General features: G+C 42.1%; 2 protein-coding genes across 2 annotated transcripts; both read right to left on the minus strand.

The window, feature by feature from the left end:
• Window positions 1-1,666: 1,666 nt before the first annotated feature.
• Window positions 1,667-12,827, minus strand: ATP6V0E1 (ATPase H+ transporting V0 subunit e1). The gene is made up of 4 exons (XM_054842236.1): window positions 12,627-12,827; window positions 10,277-10,324; window positions 4,950-5,077; window positions 1,667-2,192 (listed from the first exon to the last, which is right to left on the minus strand). Exons 1-3 carry the CDS (start codon window positions 12,728-12,730, stop codon window positions 4,984-4,986), a joined length of 246 nt encoding a protein of 81 aa, XP_054698211.1. The 5' UTR covers window positions 12,731-12,827; the 3' UTR covers window positions 1,667-2,192; window positions 4,950-4,983.
• A 1,318-nt stretch (window positions 12,828-14,145) lies between these two features.
• On the minus strand, window positions 14,146-18,336 carry RPL26L1 (ribosomal protein L26 like 1). Its single transcript, XM_054842181.1, has 4 exons — window positions 18,244-18,336; window positions 16,958-17,130; window positions 16,064-16,204; window positions 14,146-14,317 (listed from the first exon to the last, which is right to left on the minus strand). Exons 2-4 carry the CDS (start codon window positions 17,123-17,125, stop codon window positions 14,189-14,191), a joined length of 438 nt encoding a protein of 145 aa, XP_054698156.1. The 5' UTR covers window positions 17,126-17,130; window positions 18,244-18,336; the 3' UTR covers window positions 14,146-14,188.
• Window positions 18,337-18,411: the final 75 nt, after the last annotated feature.

Here is an 18,411-nt window from a genome sequence, read left to right on the forward strand (position 1 = left end):
TGGTTGAACCTGTCTGCTCTAATTTCCTGCAGTCGTGCAAAAAAAAAAAAATCTGAAGCAATGTTAATTCCTTGCACACACAGAGCAGACCATTCCATAATCATGATGCAGACAGCAGGTCACACAACATTCAGCAGAACAGAAACAAAACATTATTTTTTTCCAACTTTTTCAATCATGCTACTACCTGTTATCTGTTTCAGAGAAAAATATTAATGATTCAGATAAAGGGAAATATCTTTATCTGGGAAGCACCTAAAGATTGAACTATGGCTTGTTTGTCCAGGCTTTGAGTATCTCTTTATATTAAATGCACCAACAATGAAACACACCATGTGACCTCTGGCTTTACTTCTTCATCTTCCACAATGAGTGACAGCGTAGAACCTAAAACAGAAAGCTTGTTAGAGTGATAATACCAATATACTAATACAATTGTTTGTCACTGGATGTTTTCTTTTTTGATGTCTCACTTCAGGGTAAGTAGGACAGGCAGATCAAAATATTTTAAACACTGTTACATATTCAAAATTGTCAACAGTGTCTTGAAACATTTCTCCTCCTCTCCTCATATGATGTTAACATTATTATCCTCCACACACACTTTAAAAAAAACTTACCAAACAACAACCTAAGCTTTTTAAGATCATTTGCCTTCCAATTTTCTTAGGAATTATTTGCCACAGACTACATAGCATTGTGGTGTACAACTTCTTGCATGTTAAAATACAGCTCTCAGTAATCAGTAACTTGAAAAAAAATCCACTATTCCAGTCCCAACAGTTGCTATACTTCTTTGTAAGAACAGACACATTCCTGCAATTCACGCTGTCCAGTTCTTGATCACTGCAAGTTACAGCATTTTGTCAGGATCTCGGAATTTCCTGTATGGTAATGAGTACTGTCCCATTGGACAAGTTAAGTGCTATCCAAAAGAAATAAAAGGAAGAAGATGAACCACTCCGTTACATCCTTGTGCATAACAATAAAACACAGTAAGGAATAATTGCAATTTATCTGGACATGATGTAAGGAGGTAAGAAAGTATATCTGAAGACTCCTGTGCATGCAGCAGTATTTACATCCTGTGAAGCTATTCCTTAGCAAGTGACTTACTAGATTCATTCCCAACCCCACGGACTCATTGATGTCCAGAAGCCTCAGCAATCTCATCTCCAGCCTACGTTGCCACGTGCTTTATCAGGTCTGCAATTCCACGTGCAAGCGTCAAGTCAGTATAAAACAATTGCTATGTTTTCTGTTCAGTTCAAACTGCTCGTTACTGTATGTATCCTCCAAAAAGGCCAGGGAGTAAATCAATCTCCTGTCAGAATTACTATTTATGCTTCATTCAAACTAGTCATGTTACCTCTGCTACTTAGTTGCCCTAGTATCGGACAATGGGAAGGTCATGGAGAAGAGGCCCTCGAGCTAAGTGCCGACTTCTTCCTGCAGACCTTTCAGCAATTTAGATTGCAAACTTAGTTCTACTTTAGAACTACCCGAGAGGTCTTGATGCAGGCAGTAAGTGTGCTCACCTCATCACACTCTATGACTTTATGACAGTTTATCCACCTTGGATTTCCTCAGCTCAATGCTGGGTAACTATAGCCTGATTAAAACCACAGAAAAGCACATCATAACAGTTAAACATGGCACAAGAACATTTTGTATAAAGCAGAGGATTAGTTTTATTTCCCGGCATGAGAAATTTAAGACCAAATTTCCCAAGAATACAACTCATTCTAAAAATTAAGTGCCATCAACATGTGGCACCACTGTTTCTCCTCTCTTCATACAGCTTCATTGCACACTTTTTTTTTCAAGTGCAGTCAAACAGAACAGGGGTCAACAGCACAGCAACAGACAACTTAAGACCTGTGAGATATATACAGTGTTCCTACGGAGTGAGTAAAAAGAACAGGAAAGTTGTCTATGATCCATAAAAACTTCAGAAATTTTCATCGCATCTGAAGTTAACAGACAAAAATTTACAGTACCGAAGAGAAGTATAAATTGCATTAGGCACACTGTTAAATGGTATAGTAGGAAAAAATATAGGGCTTTGAACAAGCCATTTGAAGCAGAATAGAAAGGTTAAGGCATTAATGCAGACTTGGTATCCAACCAACTGCGTTAAGGGCATCTTTGAGTCAGTAGAGTTTTTCATCTGGAGGAAATCTCTTCTTTACCTGCAAAGCAAGAGGCAACTTAATTATTCCTTTCCATGGAGACAATTTACTAACTGAAGACCTGGTTGTTAACCACAGCTACTTCCATTCCATAAATGCACTGAGAAATGGTCTAGAACTGCAGATAATTCATCTTTATGGAGCTTCAAAAATAATCTCTACTTCCTCGCTTTATTAGCGGTTTTGTTTCTGAAGTTACAAGTACTTTTAGTTACATTATAAGCTGGTAGAATAGCTATTTTACTGGTGAGTTTTCAATGCTGTAACAGCATCCAGCTGTCTGGATGATAGCCCTTCTTGTACTTGCGTGAAGAGAGTTCCTGGTCTGAGAACATAGACTATAAATCAATGAATTTAAGGAGAAAAGGTGGTGTTAGATCATGTTGCTTCAAAGAGGCTACAGCCCGTATTTACCACAGCTACAGAAGTCTGCATGTTCTTATGTACTGCCATCCAAGCCATTAACTTGATTATATAGACAAGTCATCTGATACATCATCATCGCTTGAATTGGAGGGATACTGACCAAAAAGAAACACCAAACTTGTGTAATTTCAATTCAGTCAGCATCTGTAGAAGCTACTCACTAGAATGCAGTAGCCACCTGCATGCATTTTCAGCCTGCTCCATCAGTCAAGTAAAATGGGTTTGCTTAGACTATCCTAATTTTTAAATAGGATCTCTCCACTCTGGGAGTTAGTATTTAATTCTCTTTAACTCTTTGCATCATCTGTACTAATCCATCCAAACCTCAACTGAAAAAGAAATAGGAGACAGAAAAAATAATAGTACATGCACCTTGAGTGCTGGAAAAGCACTTCTTAAAAGCCAAAAAAACCCCTTGTCAAACAAGAAGTGGTAGCTCTATTTATGGGATTCCATGCAGCAGAGAGATATATCCCAACTCTTTCAGAGGGAATCTAATTCACAGCTTGTGTCTAGTGAGAAAGTCAACAGGAGGCTCTGAGTGCCAAGGCACACAACAGCACAATACAAACACTGTAGCCTGATCAAGGTAGCCACCTCCTTGTAGCTTGGATCACTCAATACTACAAGAGTAATTCAAACAAGATCATGGAGAATGGTATGTCCCGTAACAGCACATTTCTATCTAAAGGCAAGAAAACCCATAATATTTAACTATGATATTTGAGGATTATTAGTTATGCTTTCTTTTTCAAACCGTTCTTTTTCACAAAGACAAGAATCTTAATTTTATTCCAAAATTAAGCCAATGAAATCAGATATATCAAAAGTTAAAACAAACTGCTTCATATAAGACAACAGCGTGCTATATAGGTCTCAAAGTCTCCATTAGTAAGTTTAAAAATGACAGCTCCTCACATAAGTCTACTCTCTTCCAGAGTCCAGGAGTTGTATCTCATCCTCAGTTTGTCCTTGCTGGTTGCAATACACAGACCATTTATCACTGAGAAGGAAGCCCAATTTTTATATCCAAGACATCCACTTGTCCAGGTAACTACATTTCAATTTCAGATCCCAGGCAAGTGAATTACCCTATAGGATTCAGGGATCTGTATGCCCATTACCAGAATACATCGGTCTCTGTTTTAGCTAACTAATTATGTGTTAACACATGAGCAGTGAAAACGCACCTAGGAAATTCAGCTTGATTGACTTAGCTAATTACAGGCCTCTACTTGAAGCAGGGCCAAGTCTACCTTTAGCTTCTGCTTGCTGCTTAAAACAGAAGATACAGACACATACACACACCACAGTCTGACAACACCACAGTTCAGATGAAGCCTACTTTGAAGCAGTGGAGCTTTGCTTCAGGGTAAATGCTCAGGATGCTTTACAGACAGCATTTAACTGAGCTACAACATCAACTGTCATCTGTCTGCTGATATTGGACTTCTGTAAACAGAAGTTAAAGTAATAACAGCAACGGGGTAGGCAGTTAAACCTAAAAGGACAAAAAAACCCACCCAGGTAAAAAACCTAAGCGTGTCTAATTATTCAGTTACCAGCAGAAAAACTGAAATCATGGGTACTTCTTTCCATAGCTATCCTTCACTTGAACCTTCAACTCCAAATGCTGCTGTTCTAGAGAAACCTGAAGTTGTCATGGTACTTTTAGTACAGCCTTTTTATTTTTGCTGGTCATGTCAGAAAGCATGCCCAAGAACTGCAACAACAGCATTCCAATAGCACTACCCAGATCACCACTGCCAGGCTCATCTATGATTAAAGTTGGACACAGGCTATCATTAAAAAAATATAATATTCATCTCTAAGTTCAGTATTAGTGCTATACATTGACAGGAGATAAAGAACTATTCTAACTGCAGTTCTCACTCTGACATCCCAGATGAATGAGGGCAACTGTACATTGTTTTGGAAATCAGGACAGGTCTTGGATGAAGTGGTAGTAGGCTTGAAGAGAGGTTTAACAATTGTTAAAGATTAGGAAAATACACTTATGCTAGCTATTAAAAGACACCCCAGCCCAATTTTGTTTTTTGTAGGAAGTGTACTGTTTTCTTTACAAAACCCTGCTTACTGAACATAGCACTACATGACATAAGAGAAGAATAACTGTACAAGAATTCAGTCCAAGCTTTTCACAGTATCCAGTCAAGATTAACATCCAGAATATGTTTTGTTGCAGCCTATACAAAGATAGATTTCTCCTGCAAAACAGCTAGCAACTCTGAACACACTGCTTACACAACCATTCAATTTCTCCTGAAGCATTAACATACCAAATACATTAATAAATCTGATAATACTCACCTAGTCAATAAATTGCAGCAGAGGATAGACATCCTTAAGGCCAGTGAGATTTAAGATACCAGATTGTTTCATTGCTTAACTGCGGCCCAAAGAGAGGGTTGAGTTGAGCCAGAATCGCAATCAGCCAACTGCAAGACAAACCCCCAACCCAAAAAAGACAACATCAGCCAAATTACAAAGCTTATGATAACGGCAAGGCTTGTCCAAAGCACAAATACTATCAGAGAAGAAAAGACTATTTTCAGGAAGGTCTAAGATCAAATCAAAATTTTACTCAAGCTCATACACAAAGACCAGATATGAGCAATGAAGATCTGGTACTGAATCATTCCGCATCTGAAACAGATTGACCTGTTCAATTTAAAACAACACAAAACCACCTGACAGCATTTCTCTTGTACTTTGACAGGAAAGTGTTTTGAGACATAGGAAACTCAGGTATTTGTGGGCTCAGAAGATAGAAACATAAGAGAGACCAACCATTTTCAGTGCCTTTGAAGCATCCTTTAAACAAGAACCTCTGAGAAACATATGCTCTCTCATTTGCTCTTGTTTTCAGTGTATGACAATCTGCACTTGCAGACATGGTATATTTTTCATCAGAGATTGAACTAAAGTTAATTTAAACCTGGCACCGAGATCAAGAAACAGGAACATGAAGCAAAATGGTATGGCAAAAAAACCAAACCAAAACAACCAACAAAACCAATATGACAACAAATCCCACATCATCGGCAACAGCAGCCTTGTCATCAGAGCAGTTCACAAACTAACACTGCAGAAGCCATAGCCAGAACCAAGAACAAGAGGAATGTAGTTTGTGGAAAACATCCAGAAAAGCTAAACAGAAATAAATATTCCACTGTTAAAAAGATATATTTGCTTTGTAAATATTACAAGATTCAGAAAAAGCAATGGATGCTTCCATGGATTTAAATCTATGTTAAATACTAACTATATAAACACATTCAGCGAACACACTGGCTCATCTGTCTGCTATTTCTAGAATGCTTTGTAAGGAGGAGAAAAAGCAGAGCAGCTTTGTAATGGGAGCTGCCACAAATGTATCAGAGTGCTTAGGCAGTCATGGAAAATTCCACACAAACCTTGATGCTTTGACCAGCAAATTAAGTGTAGGTCTGCTGTAAAATGGCTAGAACAGCCAAGGGCAAAAGATGTGGGCCAGACTTAAAGAAAACACATCAATCCTCTTAAAATTTACAAATATTTATTTTCAATGCTGCTTTCAGTTTTGCACAAAGTAAGACTCTAGTTAAAATGATGTGCTGAGCCTGCAGCAGTCTATCAGTCATGCAAGTCTTGAAATATGCAGGCTCTACAAAGCAATTAAAACATCAGCAAGACACCACCAAGAAGAGCCAATAACCTTTAGGTTGACATGTTTCCACTTTGCTATCCAAAGTGATGACAACAATGTATTCTGAAACCACGTTAATCATTATGTTAAATTTACTTAAGGGAAAAGCAAATTAGCTCTTAAAAATACCACGGAGTTTATTTTGCAAGGGTTAATTTTCAGATACAGAAGACAGATAGATGGGGTGACAGAGCACTGTACCATCTGCCTTTAGCATCCTGAACTAACAGAAGCGGGAGGAGGGTAGGAACACTAAAAGCCTGTTAAAGCACATTATTCTCTTTCTCACTGTACAGAAGGAAGGAACTCTATGCACAAATATCTCACCTCTCTAGGCTTCCTGAATTCAGACCCAGCATGGTTGTGAATTAAATGAGCTGGAAGCACATTCAAAATATTGATGTGTCCCAGCTGTATAACCATGCTTTAAGCAAGCACTGTGCAGTTTTCAAAAGCTATTTGTTGGGACCATGCTGGATACCCAAGCTCTGAACCATAGTGCCATTACAGGTCAATAGTATATTCCTCCTCCCTACTCTGCTAGGGCCTAATAATTTAAAGCAGTAGTTAGGCACTGAACTCTACAACTCCCTTGCATTCAAGTCGTGAAAAAGCTTTTCCCCCATTTTGCTTAAGCAACACTGCTTTTATACAATAATCTATCATGACAATGCAAAACAAAACGCGGCATTCAAAGTAAAACAAAGCAAGCCTCTGTATCCAATGTGTAATGTTCTAGAGTTGCTAAAATCAGGTATGGCATTCGAGCCACCCACGGGTCCTTAAAATTCTACCAGATACCACTTACAACAGTTAGTGTTAATTACCCAGCTCAAACAAGGAAATTAAAGTCCCTCATGTTCTACCAGAAAGATTTTTTAAAAGGTCTTTCTACCATAACTGCCATCTGTCTGTGCTGCATATTACAAATTAAGGTCCTGCTATCTCTGTTTAATTGTCAATTTGGGCAACCATATTTTAATCCCTTTAGAATCACTAGCGAATAATACCATTTTTCAAGCACCCTGTCCTCTGTGAGAAGAATATCACGGTACTGTTTCAGGAGCTGCTTTGTAAACAGCAAAAGAGAGATTTAGACTTTGACGGCAGCTTACAACATGATGTAACCTGTAATTTCTCCAGCAGTAACTCCTTATACTTTGCCTTGTATTTTATAGAGGCTTATGTATTCTCCCTCAAAAGGCTGCTGGGTACAATATCTGTACACAAATTATACACTTACCCATGCAAAAAATTTCCATAGAACAACTAAATTAGCACCATGTGACCAATATCGTTATTCAAAATGATCACTTAAATCTAAACACAGAAGAAACAGCTTTAGGTTGAAATGGGATTGACATTTAAAATTTAGTTAGCACAAATTCAGTTTGATGCAAATCAATTTGTCTATCAAGTGTTTAATGAAGCCAGGAAATTGTTTTTTCCCTATTTTCAACTGGAAAGGTAACTCAGAAGTATGAAAGAAAGTCTAGCAGAGTTCTAAACACCTCTAAAAGAAGTAGATAACAGCACCAGCTACCTACTAAGGACACATAGAGGACCAGACCTGGGACAACACAACAACGTATTTTAACCCAAACATATTCAATGAAGAATCCTCAGAAATCATTCTTTTGGGCTTCCTTCAAGTCTAGTATGAAAAATGAATCTTGTCACCGAAATTAAGGTCTGAAATTTTTTCAGTGCCTCCCCCAAAAAAAGAAAAGGATATGGCAAGAACAAACTTACATGTGTTTGAATGTAACAGAGGAAAGAAAGGTTGGACCAGATGATCTTTTGAGGTCCTTTCCAACCAGGGCTGTTTATGATTCTATACAGAATTCATGGGAGTGAAAGAAGGGAAAAAAAAAAGAAAAAGAAAAAAAAGGACTGTGTGATGAGGCAAGTTTTATCTTGGAACATGAGGAGAAGAATCTGCTTTTTGTTTTATTCTGGCAAGCAGATACTATATATGTAATTTATGTGGTTGGGTATAATTACTGATGATTTAAAACACAGTAAGATTTTGCTGCTTCTCTTTTTTGTGTAACTGGAGAAAACCAAAGGTAATACAGAAAACGAGTTAGAGCCCACAAGATTACAAAAGAACCACCTCACTGGACATGCAAGAACAGATTATAAGTCACATTAATGGCACTAAAGTAGGTCTGTTTCAGTAAAAAAAACCCCCACAAACAAACAACAAAAAGAAATCACTAAAAACACAAGTGAAATACCACTGTACATTTGAAGAGTTCACTGCATTCAAAGTTAAGAAATTTGACAACAAATACATTCCCCATCATAATCCAGAGGATTCTGCAGATGCCATGTGACCTCGATTTCAAGGAAACCGTCCTTCAAACAATACAGAAAAACCCTAAGCTTCAAGGATTTTAGAAGAGTAGGACATTATTTCTGTTAAAACACAGAGTAGGAAGAACTTAAGTGAGAACTTAAACTTAAGCTTTCTTAGCCAAGCATTTGGGACCTACCATGAGATTCAGCTGCTACATACTTTATGTACAGGCAAGAAGGCCTTCATAGCACTGGAATTCCGAAATTTCAACCCCAAATTCAAGTTGCTGGCACTACAAAGCTCTTCTCAAGTTTCTATATCTGCTCAGCAAAACTTTAATTTAAAAAACTGTTATACATACAAAACACAGAACCAAGTTTGCTGTAGTTTTACAATTATCCAGAAGAATGATTTCTTAAGACTTCACGTGTCAAATGCTCCAAGGAAAAAAAAAAAAAAGAAAACAGGCCTCACCTGTATAAAACCTGAATATCACATAATTAAACTAGATCAAACCTGCATAAGCCTGTACCACAGGCCCCTCCTGGAACATGCCAACACTGATAATATGGCTTTTGGCTGCCAGCTCTTAAGAATGAGTCTTGAGATTAGAGATGCATTTCTCTAAATATTCATGTTAAGCTCCTTAGAGTAGCATAAGTAATGTTTAAATACTTCAGGAAAGTACAAATACTACTCAGGGTCAAGTGGAACTCTGAATAATGATTTTATTACAAGTTAACTCTAAAGAGCTAACCAGGCTTTTACCAATTTACGCTGCATAACAAATTCTTCCCAAACACCTTTCAAAGTTATTTCTGCATAGCACTTTCTTTGACAAGATCAGTCTCTACAGTCTTAAAAAAAAAAAAAAAAGAGACAGAGAAAACAATAACCATGCTTTCTCTTGCGGACTCCAGCTACAGCTGGCTTACCTTTTGACAAACACCAAAAGCACAAACATGGCAAGACAGTTCCTCAAGAAGTCATTTTGTTACTTCTACTATTTCTCTTACAGAAAAAATCAGCCTCAAAATATACTGTGCATTTAAAAAGAAACAGTCTTAATATATCAAAGCATCATAAGTTTGTCACAAAAATTATTTAATATATCAAAAACTCCACATATAAGGTTTTCCACCCACTGCTCTACCAGATTTTGAGAATATATTCAACCAAACTAATGAAACAAAACTCATCAGTAGGTTTAAATTAGTATCACCTTAGAAATAAATGTAAGGGTATAAAAAATGAAAAATGCAGAAAGTCATTCCTCTACTATGAGTCAGAAAAAAATCTAGAATCAACAAACTGCCATTATACTTGTGAGTGAACAAGCCAGTGAACTGGAAAGGAGTAATATCAAGTCAATGCAGAGCTCTGTTCCACAGTTATGTGTCGGAAGACAACAAGAGGAATTCAGGTTTGTTTTAATTCAGTATCCACCAACAGGAAAACATTTTCTTCTGCAGGCTGAAGGTCTTTAGAACTAAGAGTTCCAAGAGTTGCCAAAGAATACCCTGTGTCTAAATCTCTGTGACACACTTGAAAAGCTTCTTCCTAAATGTCTTGAAGATAGAAAAAAGGAACTTTTGATTACATCAGAACTGTGCCTTGATTAAGAGGCAAGGCATTATTTATACTTACAACAGGTAGCAGCAAACAGCACATGTCACCAGCATTGTGTTGATAACACTGCAAAAAGGAAGGAGAGAAACAGCTGATTAGGTGTCATATTATGACTGACCACAAGATATATAGGAAAAAAAACCCAAACAAGAACAAGTTCAACTTCTATCATATGGAAGGTGACTCAACATGAGTGTTCTAACTTCTTCCAGCTGAGTAAGCTGCAGAGGCACAGCTAAGGCTCTGCAAAATAACTGACACAGCTCTGGCAAACAGAAGTATACAGCTGTATTTAACAAAACTCATTCTGAAAAGGAGCAAAATCTTATGCAGTCAGTGTCCTTGCTCCATTTCACAGTGAATTCTACCAGCAAGTTAGTAAACTACTGAAGCTGGATGTTCTAATACTAACAGTAAACAATAAACATTTTCTCCATTTGCAAAATTCTGATTACAGAAAGTTTCAGTATCAAAAGGTATCTTTTAATTTTACATCATGAATGAGGGTTTTGCAAATTGAATGCAAAATAAAATCTCAAAGCCACTTGAAATTATCTATAGGATAAGATTTTCCTTTCTTGCTGAAAGAAAACTGTGACAGACACAACAGTTAAGCTGAAAAGAAGCAAGAACCAAGCAGCTCTTGAAATTGAAAATGGTAAAACGGCAGCTATACACACACATTAAATGAGAATGAAATGAGATTTTTAACAATAAGTGATCTATGCAGCTCATGGAACTTAACAGCAAAGTGGAGTAGTTTGGTTTTTTTTTTAAATTATAAAAAGGGATTTTCCTCTATGTATTTCTCCCCCCAACTGAGTAACAAAAACTCATGCTAGGTCAGTAACTTCCAAGCCTTTTGTGACATGAATAACAATCAATATTTTTCATCCATCAATACACATTCATCTTGTCAACTTTCAAATGAATACTACAAAGCTAGCGTAGCCTGCATTAAGTTTCAGGAACCCCTCCTTTCCAAGGAGTCCCAGAATCATTGTTTGGGAGTTTTAGCCTATGCAGTGTGAATTCTTCGGTCAGTTAAAGTCTGCACTGATGACTTTTGTTGGAAAATGAACAATCCTATTCAGAAACAGGTTTTGGGTAGAGGGTTTGGGTGGGGTTTTTTTCCATTTTTAAGAAGATAAGTTAACAGACTACACAGTGTCACTATAGACATGCTACAAAAATCAGAACACAACACTGTTCTATCCATATTTGTTAAACAATCACATTTGGGAATAATGACAGATCATCTGTTGGTGACCCACATACTTTAAGGACATGCCTGGAAGACATATTTCCAAGGTGTTTCTGAGGACAGGCAGACTTTCAGGCATAAAATGCACTTCAGGTTTGAAATTGATGCAGTAAACACCAGAGCTAAATAGAACTTGAGGAAAATTCCTCCAAGTTTAGATAAACAACTAAGAGAAAAGACAGTTGGTACCTGTGGAGTAGAGGGGATGTCAGAGAGAGGAAGAGAGATTAAGTAGTCATTACCTCCTAGGGAAAAGAGAAAGACAAAAACTTGTCTACTTTTTAATCCGAGCAGCTACAATCACTGCAGGAAAAATGTCTCCGGTTAGATGTAGCTGTGGTGCCTGAGGACACAGGCAGGGTAAGGCCACTAGCATGCATTTAAGCACAGAATGGGCATCTACTACAGCAACTTTTTCAGTCCCATCCAGCGTGAAACTAGAGGATGGTGGAATAAGTTAGAAGACGTCAAGTAAGAAAACAAAAAGGAAGCTATTGCTCAACCGCTACCTAACTTAACAACAGATCTCCGTGCCACAGGGCGCTGCGTATGCAGACGTTTACAGGGCTTGAGGGAAAGACTCAAGCCCGTGACGGATTATTAAAACCCGGAGACACCGCTCCTGGCCCCGGCCCTCGGTCCCACTCTCGGGCAGCCCGACGGGCGTCTGCTCCCGCCTTGCGCCGCTGGCTGGATCTCGGCTGGCACAGGCGCCTGGGCCCCGGGCCCGCCCGCCCTCCGCGCTGCGCCAGTACGGCGACGAGCAGCCCGCAGCACTACTGCGGCAGGAGGCGGCGGCTCCGGGCCTGGCGGAGCGGCGAGCACGGCAGATTCGGCGCCGCAGGGCGCCGCGGCGGCCGCCGAGCCTCGACGGCGGCGGAAAGGGGAACTCGAGAGAGCCGGAGCCCTAAGGCCGCTGCTGCCCGGCAGGCCCGAAGGGCACGACGCGACTCGGCCAGGCCGCCGCTGCCGCGGGGCACCTGGCCCGCCTCCGCCAGGAACCTCCTCACACACTGTCCCCTACGCCTGAGGGGGAAGGGAAGGGGACCGCCGTCCCCCTCGGAGCGGCCCCGGCTGACCGCCCGCCGCCCCACGGTCACTCACCCGCGGTTGGGCCCCTTGGGGACGAGCCACGGCAGGACGCCGCCGACCACCCCCCAGAAAACGCTCATTACGATGATGGGCACCGTCAGGCCACCGTACGCCATGGCCGGACTGGCGGGGGCGGCGGAGGGAAGCTGCTCGGTCCGACCCGGCGCGGCGCCTCCCCTCCCCTTCCTCACGGCCGGCCGCAGCGCCCCGCCCCGCCCCGCCCGCCAATCAGCGACCGCTACGTCACCGGAGCCCGGCGGGCGGTGGCGCACCTGGCAGCGCGACGAGCGCGAGCGCTTGGCCCCGCCCCCCCCGCGCGCGGGGGGCCGCCGGTCCGTCCCGGGCCCGGCTCCGGCTCCGTCTGGCGAACCGGGCCCAGCGCCACCGCGGGGGGAAACAAGCGCTCGGGGAACCAGGGCGGGCTTTGAGGTCATCAGAAAACCGGAAGGCTGAGGAAGACAGCGGCAGGAGAGCGTGCCGCGCTCACGCTGCACCGCCCCCGGGCAATGGCGAACGCAAAGGACCGTGTCGGTGCGCGGACTCGGTGCAGGAAAACCTCTTTAAGCGGCACGTCTGCACGCGCGAACCGCGAGGGGTAACACCGCTCCGCCTACGTAAAAGCAGCAGCGTTCAAAGCCCGCCTTCTAAAGCGGCCGTCGCATTGATGCCGGTACACGGTGGCGGAACGGCAAATGTAGTTTTCCTCGATTCCCGGCAGCCCGGTTCTCAGACCGCGGTGCTGTTCAGGCAGCAGCCGCATTTCTTTTCCCTCTACATCAGCAACGAGAGGGCCCCTCACCGAGCCAGAAAATTCACTTCATTGCAGGGCTGTTTTCAACAAGCTGCAGCAGCTCGCAATTACATACGTATAAAGTGCTAAAAACCTAATTTCCTCTTACAGAAAAGCTCATCCAAAATAGCATTAGCAACAGCACGACACTGCTGTCACTCCTAACCCGTTCAAACCACAAGCACTGGTGAGGTCACCCCCCAGTCCTCAAGCTCCAGCATTAATGTAAGACCCCCAGACATCACACAGCAAATTCAGTGCTGTGTTTGGCTGCAACATGCCTGGTGGATCTCTAAAATGTCATCCTTTACTGTCAAATTCGTAAATTATGTTTTTCCAAACATCTTAAGAGCATTACAGAAAGAGATTCACAGCCGGAAACAGCTTATTTCAAATGCCTAATAAAATATTAGATATATAGGGTGCACAGAATTAACACGTCCATTTAAAACTGTGGACACCGCTAAGTGTTAAAGATCAGTGGAAGAGACAGACAGAAGCACAATGGTCATGAGACGCACGTTTTCGGGACTGCACTACTCTTTCTAACGGTTGAAACATTCCTATATGGGGAAAAAGTATTTAGTTTTCTTAAAAGTAAAAAAAAAAGGTATAAAAAGCTTTTCAGTGTAGTGGAAGTATTTTTTACACAGCCAACATCAAAATATGAGAATGAGTATTTAAACATTAATCAGACACACCATATCAAGACTTTTTTAAAGGAGAAGACATAACAATAGGTTTAATTGTAGCAGTTCTTTAATGGTGTCAAAGAGGAAACCATCTATTCTTGCATCTTTTCAATTGTTTCTTCCTTGTATTTGCCCTTCTCCTTGCCAACCTGGCGAGATTTGGCTTTACGCTCCAAGATCTTTTTGCGATCTTTGTCCAGTTTTAGCCTTGTGATCACCACCTAGAGAAAGGACAAAGAATTTAGTCTCTTCAGTGTTAAAGCACAGCAACCTGACAGAACTGTCGTGACACAGCACAGCCCAAGATCACCGCTGACAGACTGCACCAAATCACCCAAGTTTTATTTCCACGGACAATTTTATTTCTAATTTGATTTGCGTAGAACTGAGGTACTGAATTGCCTCCGTGTTTCACAATCGTCCCAGATAAACTTAACTTCCATTATGCTGCTCAAACACGATGGATACTACATCCATCTGAAACACAGCATATAGCTGACCCCTCCACCACAAAGGCAAGTAACGGATTGCTATTTTAGTTTCTCCATGTTTTAAGGAGTATCACCTAAATTTTGGACCACTGGAAAACCACGCTGCTGCTGCTGGCCATTATCCCATCGTTGCTGTACCGTTTGGAACAGCCAATGCATCTGGCAGAACTACAGGGAACAGTAAAAGCTCATGCTCCACAGTGACTGGTATAAAGACACTCTGAAGAACACATCTGCTAGTAAGCAGCTGCGGAGTGGCCAGGCAGTTATCGAGTATCACGAACACAGACACATAAAAGGTAAATGGTGCAGACCATTTGCTGCCACAGCCTTAATATTTCTAACAAAGCAGCAGCGAGCCAAAGCTCTGATTTTCAGGCCATAAGCAGCCCTCAGTGCTCTTTGTGCCCCCTCAAGCTGGCAAAGAAATAAACGTGTTGTGATTACTGAATGGAGTACTTGCTCCACACTCCTCCTCAGTTCCACTGTGCATTTAGGTCTCTCTTAATTGTAATTAATTCCTACGTCTTTACCTAGGAGAGGCAGAAACTGTTCATCCACCCCACTGCAAGTTCGTAACAAAACATTCTTCTGTTCCTTTTGCGTTAAAAACCAGAATCTTTATGCAAAGCTTTATCAAGGTCTGACACCCAATTAGAGAAAACTTTCACACAAATAAAGGACCAGCACAGAATTAAATTTCTTCCACTGCTATTTACCACACATGTAAGCACGCTGGCTCCATCACAATGTCACCTTGTCCATCAAATGTTATTACTGCACACAAGCCATTATGTTGTTTTGGAATAATTCTGCTCTCCCTCTGCTGAACATACCAACCATTTAGACCAGAAAACCTGTTACAACTGGATTTCTTCCACCAACACTTGAGCGTGCGTGCCCACATGGCAAGGCTGAAGCAGACTAATTTCATCTGCTTCAAACTAGGTTTTGGCTAGTTGTTCTGTTTAGTTTGAAATGTCTTCCTGTTATGATGTAAGCAGGCTTTGCCTGGTTTTCATCAACTCTAAACATCGTAAATCACTTCAGGCTAAAACCAGATTCAGAAGAACTTAGCTCACAACAGCCCACAAGAACAAATCACAATTCTGAGCATCTATCTAAACATTTCTAAACCACTGCAAATGCCACATAGCAAAGATGAGGAATTGTTCTAAATGATCTGGTTTGTGCTTTAAAATCTCCAAGCTCTTCAAAAAAGTATTTTAGCAAGAGTCTAAAGTCTCTAGCAGCTTCTCCACTAAATAAACCCTAGAAACGTCAAGGAGTTCTTGGTTTCAATTGTCACTTCTCTACTATCCTGACACCGTAACATTTCCTTCTTTATTACCCCCCTTAATGCTGTAGTATCTCAATCCGTTATTCCATGTGCCGTAACAAGGCTCTACTCATGCCATTAGCACTGTCCTCACTTGCCAACAACAAGGTCTCCTCATGTCACTTCATGTGCCGTACCTTGCTGGGATGGATCCCCACGTGGACAGTTGTGCCATTAGCCTTCTCACGCTGAACACGTTCAATGTAGATGACGTATTTTTTTCTGTACACCTGGACCACCTTGCCGATCTGCTGTCCTTTGTAATGTCCCCGGACAACCTAAACACAAACATAAGAAACACACTGTCCCATACTTCAAAACCACCCCTTAAACAAGTAGCAGACCTTAAGAAACACTATCTAATTATAATTATCCCAACAGAAAACCACAACTGCACAGGTTGAAATCCCAACCCTGCTCTTTGTATACATATGCTACAAAGACATCCATTACTGGGCAATTTCAGCATCACTAAAATGGAACACATAATGGATCAGAACTGTACTTTTCCCTCATTTCCCCTGCAGTAAACCCTAATGGAGGAACTCCGTATCTTTGCAACCAGAAATAGTCAACTTCAACAGTTTTTTATCAGTTTTTCACCTATCATCGCATTTTGAATTAAAAAAAGCCACTTAACTCGGATTCATTTCTAAACCGATCTTTCAAATACGACAGGTAGCAAAGAGTCTACAAAAAGAAAAGAAACAATTCTTTGTTTTGTGCTTTATTGTTAAAAGCCTTTAATCCAGGATGACAACCAATGCACATAACTCAAGCGTGGTAAAGTTGCCAGCACGCTTGTGTTCCCTGTATTTTCCTTCTCACTAATGTGATCTCAAGAAGCACTCAACAGGCCAAGTCTATGACTACATTAACTTAAATTATTTTTGCAAGACTCATAGCAAAGCTCCAGCATCAATCTGAATTTGTCCAGCCCTTCCCTTCTGCACAGGCTATAGATGAAAACCAAAACACAGACAGAAGTTCAGGTGTGACAATACAACTTAAAAGACAGACAGAGCAGCTACCTGGACTTCATCATCCTTTCGGATGGGCATAGAGCGGACGTTGTATTTCTGCCGCAACTCCTTGGACAGCGGGGAGGACATTATTTTCCTTCGAATGTGAGAAGGCGCATTGAAGTGTCGTTTGCGGTTCTTGCTGCGGTCTGAGGTCACAAATGGATTGAACTTCATTTTGGCTGCATAAAGAAAAACAATAGTTAGAGAGATGCTTGTAACTCATACACACTGTGCTTTACCATCTACCCAAAGTATGCTAGGACATAAAAAAGCAGTTTTAACTATTTTTAATCCCACATATGGTTCATATAGCTCTACAAAGTGGACTTCAAGTAAGGTTTAAGCCTCTTCCCTAAATGACAAGAAGACCCTGTGATTGACAGGTGTCCTACACACATACACATCAGACCGTTCTTTCCAATCTGGAACTCACTGCTCTCAGAAGTCAGGGCACCTGACTGACTAGCCTTAACCCTGCACTGCAGTATATACTGCCTTCATTTACAAAGCAAATATGTATTTTGGACTCACAGAGACAGGGAACTCACGCCTAAGTATCTCCAATAAAGCCTAACACCAGACTGGTTGTACATAACAGATTTGTAAACCCAAGACAGCTTCGGCCTTCCCAAAATCTTAACAACTGCACTACAAGACTGTCCATCATGGCACAATTCACCCTGACCGACAAAGGCACATCCATTAAGTGATGCTGTTGCTCGACTCTGCAACTTTCAGGCACTATGCGCTTGCGCCTCCTGTGCATGCTAGCCTGGACTGTTCGGCAAGCCAGGGCACGCTGTAAATCAGAACACCGTATGCTACCTGAGCTGTGTTAACCGAATAATCCGTTATCAAACAACAGACCAAAGGAGTATGAGCTCTACCTGAGTCCCAACGGCACAGCCCAGCACAGCTCCGGGGCAGGCTTGCCCCCCCCCACACCCCTGCAGCCAGACTGCAGGGCCGGGCTCCCACACCAGCTTTACCCGCCGGCTCTGCCCGACCCAGAGCGGCAGCAGCGCCTTCACCCTCGGGGCACCCCCGCCTCGGGGCCGGCGAGCCCAGGCCAACCCCGCTCCCCTCCCCAGGCAGCGAGCAGCCCCTTCCCGCACGAACAAGGCCTGGGCTGCGCCGCCTCAGAGCTCCAGACGCGACACCCGAGGCCACCGAGCCCCTTCCCGCCGCCCATCCCGCTTCCCCGGGCGGGTCTCAGCGCTACCACCGCAGACCCCACCACCACCAGCGAGGATGGCGACGGATTAAGACAGGCCGAACCGCTCCACCCTTACCCCGCTGCTACCGCCGCGACGATCGCCCGGAAAAAGGAACGGGGAAGCACTTCCGCTTCCTCAACACCACCGCCGGGCTCTCGCGACATCCTGCTCACATGCGCCCCCTGGCGGCCGGAGGCCAAAATTGCACAGGGGCGGGGCGGGCGCCCGCCCCGCCCGCATCCT

The sequence above is a fragment of the Grus americana genome, chromosome 14 (genome assembly GCF_028858705.1).
Source record: "Grus americana isolate bGruAme1 chromosome 14, bGruAme1.mat, whole genome shotgun sequence".
Classification (NCBI taxonomy): Eukaryota; Metazoa; Chordata; class Aves; order Gruiformes; family Gruidae; genus Grus; species Grus americana.